The 10,991-nt window shown below is 41.5% G+C and overlaps 1 protein-coding gene and 1 long non-coding RNA gene across 2 annotated transcripts in view; one reads left to right on the forward strand and one right to left on the reverse strand.

Moving 5' to 3' along the window:
• Positions 1–8,782, forward strand: part of zgc:110329 (tetraspanin-15) — a 22,610-nt gene extending 13,828 nt beyond the window's left edge. Inside the window, exons 6-8 of the mRNA XM_032516084.1 lie at positions 2,988–3,038; positions 5,526–5,642; positions 7,584–8,782. Of these exons, the coding sequence (XP_032371975.1) occupies positions 2,988–3,038; positions 5,526–5,642; positions 7,584–7,928 (513 nt within the window). The 3' untranslated portion in view covers positions 7,929–8,782. The remainder of the gene's footprint in view (positions 1–2,987; positions 3,039–5,525; positions 5,643–7,583) is intronic.
• A 172-nt stretch (positions 8,783–8,954) lies between these two features.
• Positions 8,955–10,991, reverse strand: part of LOC116689529 (uncharacterized) — a 7,588-nt gene continuing 5,551 nt past the window's right edge. The window contains exon 3 of the long non-coding RNA XR_004332014.1: positions 8,955–9,064. This is a non-coding gene — a long non-coding RNA (uncharacterized LOC116689529). The remainder of the gene's footprint in view (positions 9,065–10,991) is intronic.

Raw genomic sequence — 10,991 nt, forward strand, 5'->3', positions numbered from 1 at the left:
TGCTTGCCTATTGTCCTGTAGCCCATCCCAGCCTTGTGCAGGTCTACAATTTTATCCCCAGCTCTCTGGTCTTGGCCATAGCGGAGAAGTTGGAGTCGGTTTGTTTGTGTGGACAGGTGTCTTTTATACAGATAACGAGTTCAAACAGAGGCAGTTAATACAGGTAATGAGTGGAGAACAGGAGGGCTTCTTAAAGAAAAACTAACAGGTCTGTGAGAGGCTGAATTTTTACTGGTTGGTTGGGGATCAATACTTATGTCATGCAAATGAGTTATTTAAAAATCATACAATGTGATTTTCTGGATTTTTGTTTTTGATTCCATCTCTTACAGTTGAAGTGTACTTATGATACAAATTACAGACCTCTACATGCTTTGTAAGTAGGAAAACCTGCAAAATCAGCAGTGTACAAATACTTGTTCTCCCCCACTGTGTGTGTGTGTGTGTGTGTGTGTGTGTGTGTGTGTGTGTGTGTGTGTGTGTGTGTGTGTGTGTGTGTGGTTGTGTGTGTGTGGTGTGTGTGTGTGGTGTGTGTGTGTTGTGTGTGTGTTATATATATATATATATATATATATATATATATATATATATATATATAATAAACCACTTTATTTAACCCATTTTAAACATTTTTCAAATACGATAGAATGTGTGTTTTTTTTTTTTGAGTAACTGTAGTGTGTAGTGAGAGCATGGTTTGTAGTGAGTGTTTTTGAAAGCAAATCTCACAAAACCCGAAAGACAAGCAAACCCTGCTGTGTCTCTCAGCCTGACTTCTAAACAGCTGACAGGAAAAATAACACAGAGCCGCCCATAGAGGGAGGGGTTATTACACTTTACACCTGTATTGCAATAAGTTGGTCTGGATCAAGGAAAAAAAGATACATTCAGTGTGTTTACATGCAATTTGAAAAAACGTTTCACCTTACCCTAGTTCTCATAACCTCATAACTCTCATAACTCCTTTAGTAGCGGGTATTCCTGCATCGATAGACCTTAACCGGACAATGATCACTTTAAGCGTATGAGCGTGCTTCAACTGCCCCTCCCCACTCTGCCGGAGGTTTTTTTTTTAACCGGAAATAATCCGTCAGCGCTGTGCGTCATAGTTGTTGCCATGATACCATACAACAAAACAACAATGCTTGAATCAGCGGCGGGCCGTCGGCACCATGGAGCCTGCAGTCTGTCTGTTTTACTCCCCCGCTGAGACAGCAGCGGACACCGCTCGATGGCTAAACAGATTGTCCTTCTCGCTCTGCCTCGGTAAATCAATGGAGGGGCCCAGCAGCCCCCTCTGCGGCCGCTGGCTAACGTTAATAAGTTAGCTTGCCAATTCCACCCGGCACTGGTTACAGATATAATGACCCCAACAAGTTGTCAATCAATGACGAGAACAGTGTGCATTCCTATGCTGCGACAAGAGAGTGTTAACGAAACAAAATTTTACTAATTTACTAGCCGTTTGGTGTAATTTTCACGTGGGCCAAAAAGCCTGTTGTGCATTGGCAGAGCGCCACCAACTGTACCTGAGGTAGGGTTACTCCGTCATTCTTCCCCTCTTTCCTCACTCATTTATACAATGAGAACTGGCATAACGCGTTTATTCACTAACCAAGGTTAGGCCATACCTCAGTTACTGCTGTGCAACACACAGTTGTTGCCTCTAGCCTAGGTTACACTGACTAATTACAAATAAACCAAGAAGAATGATTATAAAGTCTTTAGGATTGACAGGTAACTCCTTGATTGGAAAGTTAACTGTTATCCTGCATTCATGGCAGTACAGAAACAAATTCCAAGGTCTGACCGCAAGTCATGCAACACATTCATGCACCATTTGTTTGTCTTCTCTAATGTTACAAGACTCTGCTAACCAAAAAATAATTGAACCAGTCAAAAGCAGAGTTTGATTGACAGCTCTTCATACCAGCCTAATTGAAGGTTAAAACCACAAGTAACAGGTTAGGTGTGAAGCCACACCAAGAAACTACAATTCAAGCATGGATATATTTGAAAGGAAACTCATTGATTAGATGCTTCTGGAAGGAAACCTTTTATGTAACGTAACACAAACAAAAACTGTAATGGACATTTTGTTACCTTACTGTCAATTCTTCAGACAGGTTATCGGCAATGTCATCGTAGTCTGGATCACATGAAATGTGTGCATTTTTGGTTGGTTGTAAGGCAGACAATGTTAACAAAGTAGACTGTAAATACACAAAATTAGCTCCTCTCTGTTAGCATAGACCTTCGATTTCTCTAAGAAAAAAGACGACTCATTTCATAGTAACCAATTCAGCCAGTTAATGAGCAAGTATTGATACAACGTGAATTGGTATAAGAGTATAAGTGATGCTGCAGCCATCCCGTTTGCTACCAGAGTCCCTGCTGATGGATACTTCAGATCCAAAAACCATGCACTGAATCAGTCACGACAACCGCTTTAGATTAGAAACGTATTTTCCCCACGTCGGAAACGTAATTGATGGTGTGAGAAAAATGTCTCGTATATGGCCTTTGGGAGAGTTCTCTCTTTAAATGAAATGTTAGTCCCTTGTGGCCCACTCAACCCTCTATATGCCCTATATCACTCCTCTCCCTGATACTGTCTCTGGAAGCAGTGGAGCTGTGCTGGAGAAATTAATGACAGAACCAGCCTAAACACACACACACACACACACACACACACACACACACACACACACATTGCAGAGATAGAGAAAGTGATTAGGAAAGCTGACATTGGCTAGGTTTCAACTGTTATCGCTTCCTACCATAGACCTTTACAGTCTATGGTTTCTAGCTGTCAGGGCTGTAGCCCTTTTGAAAACACTTAAGGTCACGCTCAGGCTGGCAGGGGACAGGAACACCTTCTTGTGTGGAGGATTACTCCCACATGTGTCCCCATGGTGTTGTACCTGGCCATCTTAGCTCAGTCAAAGTCTTGTCTCTGACTCTCAAAATCTTAACCCTCTGCACAGGTAGGAGAGGTCATCAACACTCTGTGTGGCTACAGGACTCTGGATAAAGAGGTAAGAGCAACAACTGCTTACTTTAGACACATTTTGTCTACTGGTTTTTACCATTACTCCTAACACAGCACAGCTGCATCACACAGGGTTATGATAACATTTTTGGACCAACTTAGAAACCCTTCATTTGTTACTATGCACTAGGATAATGTCTGGTGTCAGAACATAAGGAGAGTTCCTACTTTTCTTCCATCATATTAGAGCTGCAACAATTAGTCAATTAATTGAGGAAATAGGGTCAGAATAATGAAAATAACCATTAGTTGCTACATCATATCTTCACTATGGTGTCTAACATTGGTGTTATTTAATCACATTGACATGTGGGTGTTATCATGTCTGTGTAGTTTAGGAGTGGACAATATGGAGACAATCTCATTTCATGGTAATCGTCTTTTGTTTTAATTCATGAAGCCTTACTAAATCAAATCCCAGATGGAAATGTATGTTTTTGGCTAATCCAGCCACATTGATGCAACATCCCATAACAAGTGTCTCTCATAAAATCTACCTGCTGAAGTGGAAATGTTATTTATAGTATCAAATCATTACAAAAGTTACCTCGGGTGTTTGTGGTTGTTTGCCGCTGTTTGTGGTTTCTGAATATATATATATATATAAAAAAAAAAAATTGATCACAAAAAAAAGAATTATCTCAAGACACTTTACAGAGTAGGTCTAGACCAAACTTTATACTTTACAAAGACCCAACAATTCCAATAATTCTCCAAAGAGCGAGCATTTAGTGCGATAGTGGCGAGAAAAAAAAACCTTGAGAAGATGAAAGTCTTCTACCTCTAATTAACAAACTCATCAAATTGTCAAGAATCTCAGACAGGAGACTTTTTGAAGCATACATATTATAATTGACTTCTTCCAGGAGTCACAAGTTATGTTAATGTGCTTCACACATCCCTTTGTTTCTTTTTTTGATTATTTTTTTGGGCACTTAAAGGTGGGGGGGGACATGCAGCAAAGGGCCGCAGTTCAGAGACGAACCCGCGGCCGCTGTGTGGAGAGGTAAATCTCTAAATATGGGTGCCCGCTCTACCAGGTGAGCCACCCAGGCGCCCTCACACGTCCCTTTGTTGTGTAGGAAGCAGACGGTCTCCTGGTGAGGTGTCGCTTGACCATTTGTATGTAGAGGAAACCCCGTAAGATTTCACTTTAGTTCTTGCTGTCTCACTAGAATCCTCAGTCTAATGTAAATTACCCTTTGATCTAAAATTCAATCCTCACACGTTCTTTTAGGCAGAAACCTTGAGTGGTGAGGGAAAACCAACCTTTTATGCCCAATGATGAATTGATATTGATCAACACTCCTTGGCGTCAATGAATTATGTGCTACTCAAGGGAAATAAATATTGGGCTTGATGAACACAAATACCCCTTGTTCCAACAAGTATATCATGACTTTTTTTTTCCAACACCTGTTTGTAGAAAATACTTTTTGAAGACACAAATCCCTTTCAGACTAGTTTTTTGGGAAAGTTTTCCCGAGCCACTATCCCGAGAGGAGAGGCTCTGAAGCCTTTTCTCTTGTAAAAGCAACAGAATGTGAATCCCGTATGTGTGCAGCTACTCACACAGCCTCCTGTCAGGCTCTTTAAGTAGTCATAGAACTTTCTTTTCTGACTGTCTGAGCTCCTCATCATAACATTGTGACACCTGTAAATCCTGGCAGCTTAACAGCTGATCCGATCCCAGTCTGTTTTTGCATGAAAACCGCCTGAAGATGCTAATTTCCATCCCTCTGGAGATAATTAAGTAACTCTTTTAAACTGACTTGGAAATAAAACTCACTAGCCTGGCAATATCAAGACAGCAACACACTCTGTAGGAGCCAGTGTTACACCGATAATCTCCCCATTCAAACACAATATCGTGATTACTATTATGTTGTAAATACGCAATTGTCTAGTCCTCAAATATAATACTGTAGTATGTTATGTTTTTAATGAGTGATCTAGTGTCTCATGGCTGTAAAGGATACATACCCCGGCTCTTGGGCAAAGCTGATCATCCCAATCGAAGTTTTGCCTGCTTATTGTCCTCTCCAAAGCATTTGCATTAGGCCAAATGACTTACTTGTTGCTGACTTATGTATTCCTCTCAGAATCTAAGAGGAAGATTTTTTTTCTTCTTTTAAAACCGAACAAGATTAGTGAAAGAGTATTAGGTTAATTTACTGTCTAATGTCTAATTTACACACTTGTCATTTACGACCATTTCCAGTCATGGTGTGTTGTTGCTAGATGGCAGGGAGTGGCAAACCGTGATGCTAATTGACTCATTTGTCTGTTTGTTTGTTTCTACCCATCCTCCACAGCATCTTGTTTTCAACAGCTGAAATTGAAATACTTTCTACTGAAGTGTTAGAACTTCACTGGCTCTAATTGCTAGTTTTCTTCTGTCTTTAGAGGTACTTTCAGTGACTTTTAAGGTTAAAACTTTCCTCTTGTTGTCTTCCTCTGGTCTGTGCATCAGCGTGCAACCCTGCATGAGCTGATCCATGTGCGAGGCTGCATCCATGCAGTCAACCTCTGGATGAGTGACAACATTGGAATAACCACTGCACTCTGCTGCGCCATCGGGCTGCCCCAGGTAATTTAAAACTCCCAGCAGCGACTCACTGACACTGAACTGGGTTTGAAGCCCTCTTTCCGACCAAATGCACCTCTCCAACGTACAGCCTCTCTATCTGAACTGTTGACTCCCCACTTTCTGTGAAGGTTTCTGACATTTTAATTTTCCTCACAACACTGCCTAGTAAATAATGCTCTAAGCTGCATATAAAAAGCTGATTTAGCACTGCCAGAATACTTAATATTGTAAGCAAAAAACTCAATCGTTTGTGGTGTAACTTGAAGGTTTCAAATACTTGCTTTAGTGACTCAGTTTCTGACAGTTTCATTACCATATACCTTGTAAATCTGAATGTGTCTTCTACACCTTACATCTCCACTAATCTTGCCATGCATACATTTAGACTTGCCACAGCCCCCTCAGAGAAGAGTAATTACATTAATTACTTTTTTTAAACTGCTGCATAAGACGCATTGGTTCTTTCCAGCAGTACTACTCCCCAAAGAATTGCACCTTATAGATTTTGGACAATTGAAATAAACACCTACTCTTCCCATTAAGTACCCTCACACTTTCGGCTGTGGCTCAGGTGGTAAAAACGTTTTTACTTTTTCCCAGTCGTAATCTTAATTTGGTTAACAGACTTTCAATTCCTTTTGAATTGCTGTGGCTTATGTACTCCCTGGTCTGATTTATTTTAGTGTATTGATTCTGTAAATAAAGCCGCCTTTTAAGTCCCCACAAACAATTCTTAAGGAACAAAAATGTTCCTTCATCCAATTGTTATCTTAATTATTATCCACCACAATCTAAAGACCTGTGAAAATCACTTCAGTGTGGCTGCTGGCTCGCACAAAGGATGTCGACATGCACTTCCTGGTCTCCTGCTGCACCTGCAATTAATGAAATAAGGAGAAGGAGACTAAAACAGTGTCTGTCTCCACAAAATCATCTGTTAAGTGTGTGATGGTTATTTATTTGTGCTTCAGTACGTAACCGCTGTGAAAAGAAATCCCACCGCCCAAAACAATTATGATTGGTTTAAAGAAATGTCAATAAACCAGAGCCCGTTTCCTCCCCTCCCTGAATGCTGTGTGTAGCCAGAACTTCCTCCAGCGTGTTTTGGTGGAAGGTTTGGCAAAGCGAGACTAATCCTTATAGACCCCCATGTTAAAATGCCAAACTTTACAGAAGAACTATCCAGAATTGCAGCCTGGTACAAAAAATAGTGATGGTCTCTATAGCGAAGAATCACATCTTTGGGGGGAGGGGAGGGTTAGCCGCTCACTTTGAGCTTTATTTTGGGCCAGACACTGGCCTGCAGCGAGCACACAAACCATACAACAGACAACACTTCATTCCTTTGGGGGCGTGGGTAACTCCTCGATGCAGCGGCCGCAGGTTTCACTCCGACCTGCGGCCCTGCTGTCCTATAGAGATAAAGGCCTAAAATGACCAAAAAATAAAAAAGGGCCCTTTTTAAAAAAAGGGCCTGTCATCACATTACTCATGGAATGGGAATGGGAAACCGCTGATATTTGCTCCTCCTATTTTGCAACTCTATAGCACTTAATCCTCTCACTGTGGCTTGTTTCAACCCATGTGACCAAAGCGGTAATCCAAACAGGCCTGGCATCAATGTCCAGGCCTGGCATTGCACATACTTCTAATGGCTAACTGATCTATGGTCAGATGCTGACATGATGAATGTCAGTGACAGAAAATCCATTGACAGGCGCCCGGTTAGCCCAGTTGGTGGAGCGGGCGCCCATGTGTGGAAGTTTACTCCTCAACGCGGCGGGCAGGGGTTTGACTCCAACCTGCGGCTCTTTGCTGCAATTCTTTCCCCCCCTCTCATTTCTTCAACTGTCCTGTCATTAAAAGGCCTAAAAATGCTCAAAAAATAATCCTATAAAAAAGTATTTGTATTAATGAACAATGTGTAATATCTCCCTGCAGCTGCTGGGCATTGTCCTGAGCTGCATATTCTGGAATTTGCTGGTGGACATGAGCGAGTCGGCCGACATGGTGGACTTCAAGCTGAAGAAGGCGGAGGTTGAGTACAGCGAGCTGGACCTGGCGGGCGCCGGCTGGTGTATGTGTCTGCCAAGGGACGGCGGCTACCTGCCCGTCCCTGCCGCCGAGCCTGACCTCGACCCCATCGATGTTCACCTGCTGAAGCTCAAGAAACAGGCGCCTCGCACGCACGCTCAGCTCCGAGAACTGCAGCAGTCCAGATCGGCCACCGGGTTGGACGAGGTCGATGCTAGCCGGAAGCAGAAAACGCCCATTCTTGCCTTTTGAGTTTTTGCCCTTTTTTTTTTTTCTGTCGTTGTAATCATTACATTCGTTGGAGTTGTGTTGCACTACTTAATGGTCAGCCATTGGATCAAGAAAGATTTGGTCAGCTAAAGGGATCAGACGTACTTTGGCACTTTGTTGATGAATTTGTTTACAACTAAAATTGAAGAAACAACATGCAACGTAGGCTTTAAAAAAAACACTTTTATTTTGTCTTGTTTGTGGTGGTTGTTATTCAAAGATTTATGGCATTATATAACATGTTATTTAATTTTTTTGCCTTTGAAATTGAGCTATGTCTCATGTGCTAAAGCTTACCTCAGGCTGTTTTGAAAATAGCCCAGTAGTCAAGAGGACAGTACTATTTGGTGTGTAAATTAATGGTAGCTTGAAAAGACGTTTTTCAGTGTCTGAGAAATAGAAATAGCAAAGTATGTCTTGCGTGTATAGCGTCTGTGACGGATGTATACAGTTTGTGTATTTCCTTTTTTATCATGATTTTAATTTGATTTTGTGCAATCAGTGTACATTGTAAGACTGGTAGTTGTGGAATACCATGGAATGCATGTTTTGTACTGTATATAAAGTAAGTTTAAAAAGAAAAGGAAAAAAAGAAGTGTTGTTAGGCTCTCATCAGGGGGAGCTTCAGTCTATTCCATTTTTAAACTAAAGTTTTTATTCAATCTTTTAATGGAACACCTAAAGGGATTATCCAGACTACAAATCCAGGAAAAAAACAACAACCCTACTCTGACATTCTTTTGTATCTGAGTTATGCACAGTTTTGAGCTTCCCCCTAGCTCCTGCCTTGTATCAGCACAGCGGTTCTTGTCAATAAAGCTGAATTTGTCTACTGATTGATGAGTTGCTTTGCATATACATAACGAAGATGCTATAGAGGGTTTTCACGACGTGTTCACAATCAGACTGGAAGTCGCCAAATTGGAGGCACTGTAGTAGCTCCCGAATGTCGTCAAGGAAAATGGATAATTTTTGCCGTGTTTTAGGTTGTACCAATAGTTCAGCCCAAGAAAAGTGTTCAGAATATTATCGACTTCCAAAAGTTATTAAAAAAGCAGGGAGAGGAATGCCAGAAGTTATCAGAGGAAAGGAGGCGCTTGTGGTTGGCAAAGCTCAAACTCACTCAGGTAGTGTAGAAAGCAAACTGGGGCTCTTTGAAATGAAAAAAAACAAAATAATTAAGAGTCACTTGGCTACGCCTTGTGTATCGCAATGATATCATATAGTTAAGGTTTGACTAGCTATATCGGGATGTGCAACTGAAGGAAGAGTCACCGGCTCGTCATCCAAGATGAGGGAGCCAACTCGTAGGGATCTGCTTCACCAATAAACTGTAATTTCTTGAAATATTGCACCTTGTGGTCCAAGTCCTTCCCTATATGTAGTGATTGCCATTCCTTTAACCTTTTTCTTTGAACAGAGACTGCCATCTTGTGAGCTCAGAAAATAAAGACAGTGGTTCGCAAAGCTTCATTTGACCTTCACAACTGGCAGGAGTGGAGTGGTGGCAGGAGTCAGGTCCAAATGGCAAGCTGATGGCTCCAGAAACAGAATTAGAGGTCGAAATCATAATCAAAAATTAGCTAGCAAAATTGCCAGGAACGTGACTGTAGAAGTTTTGTCTACGATCTGACGCTGAGTGGAAGAAGAACCGGGCAAATGAAGCAGAGGTTGGTTATGGCTGATTTGTGTCCAAGGACCCGACACAACTGGAAAGCAAAGGTTCACCGACCTGGGGGCAATCAGGAAGGTAATCATTGCTGAATAAGGCTTAAACAGGTTGTTTACCACATTTGTGTTTGCATGCTTGGGCAGGCTCAGACACCCTTCTGCAGGGCACCCTGCCAGGATCTGATTGGACTGTTAAAGGTTCGACATTTTGGGAAATGTGCTTATTCACTTTCTTGCTGAAAATAAGATGAGAAGACTGATGCTATTTCTTGGCCAGTACCAGTTGCCAGGCAACCAGTGGAGACCTTAATACCATCCATCCATCTCTCCCCAAGGTGCGTCGTACATCGTTGAGAGAGTTACAGATATATAAAAATAATGTAAATTGACTGTTCTTATATAACGCTTTACAAGTCTTAATGAAGCGTTTTTACATAGTACAAAAACAATTCACACACTGTGGCCTGCCACACAAGGTGCCACCTGCTCACCAGATAAAAACTCAACCCTGGGTTCAATGTCGTGTCCAAAGTCACTTCAACATGGGACTGCAGGGCCAGGGATTGAACCACTAACCTTCTGATTGGCATGCAACCGCTCTACCACTGAGCCACAGCCATCCCAAGGGGTGTCATGACACAACGGAAAGGCCTACTCATCTACAGGCAATAGGAAGTCTACTGGCGTATAGCCTGCACGCTAATTTTGCTGGAAAAGGGTAGAAGTTAGCAGTCATTACCAAGACCAAGCACTTAACGCTTTCTAAAATAGAATTTCTTTTTTTAAATTCACTTTATTTCCCTTATTTGTTTTTTTACATTTTTTTTTGTGAATTAACAAACAAGACACAGCATATTTGTGAGTTTTAGAGGTGTTGGTGGCCCTTCCCCCCCCCTGCTTCAGTCTTTAATGTGCTAATCACTTGACTCATCTCATTGTCATCAAAAATTTTAAAAAAAGTGCATTTTTTCCCAAAAATGTCGGACTGTTCCACTTGGCTGTGTCCTAACCAAAACTTTTCTCAGTAAATCAATTTGCGCGTAATTCATGGCTAGCGAAGTGCCTCTTAGTTTCAGAACTGTTCTACCAAAACGTAAGAAAAGGCAAAAGTAATAGTTTATTGGCTTTAGTGACAGAAATATGAATGAATAACATAAATCAGGGGTCTTCAACGTCTTTTAGGCCAATGACCCCTGAGCTGAACAAGAGACCGAGTAGGGACCCCCCACATATGACGTATACAAATGAGTTGCATATTAAATTGTGCAGAATCGATGAAAAGAAATGGATATTATATATGTTTTAATGCAAAACATACATCTGGAAAGAACAGAGACTCCTTGAACTTAACTGTATGGCTACCAGCGGCTTACA

Source organism: Etheostoma spectabile, chromosome 5 (assembly GCF_008692095.1).
Source record: "Etheostoma spectabile isolate EspeVRDwgs_2016 chromosome 5, UIUC_Espe_1.0, whole genome shotgun sequence".
Taxonomy (NCBI): domain Eukaryota; kingdom Metazoa; phylum Chordata; class Actinopteri; order Perciformes; family Percidae; genus Etheostoma; species Etheostoma spectabile.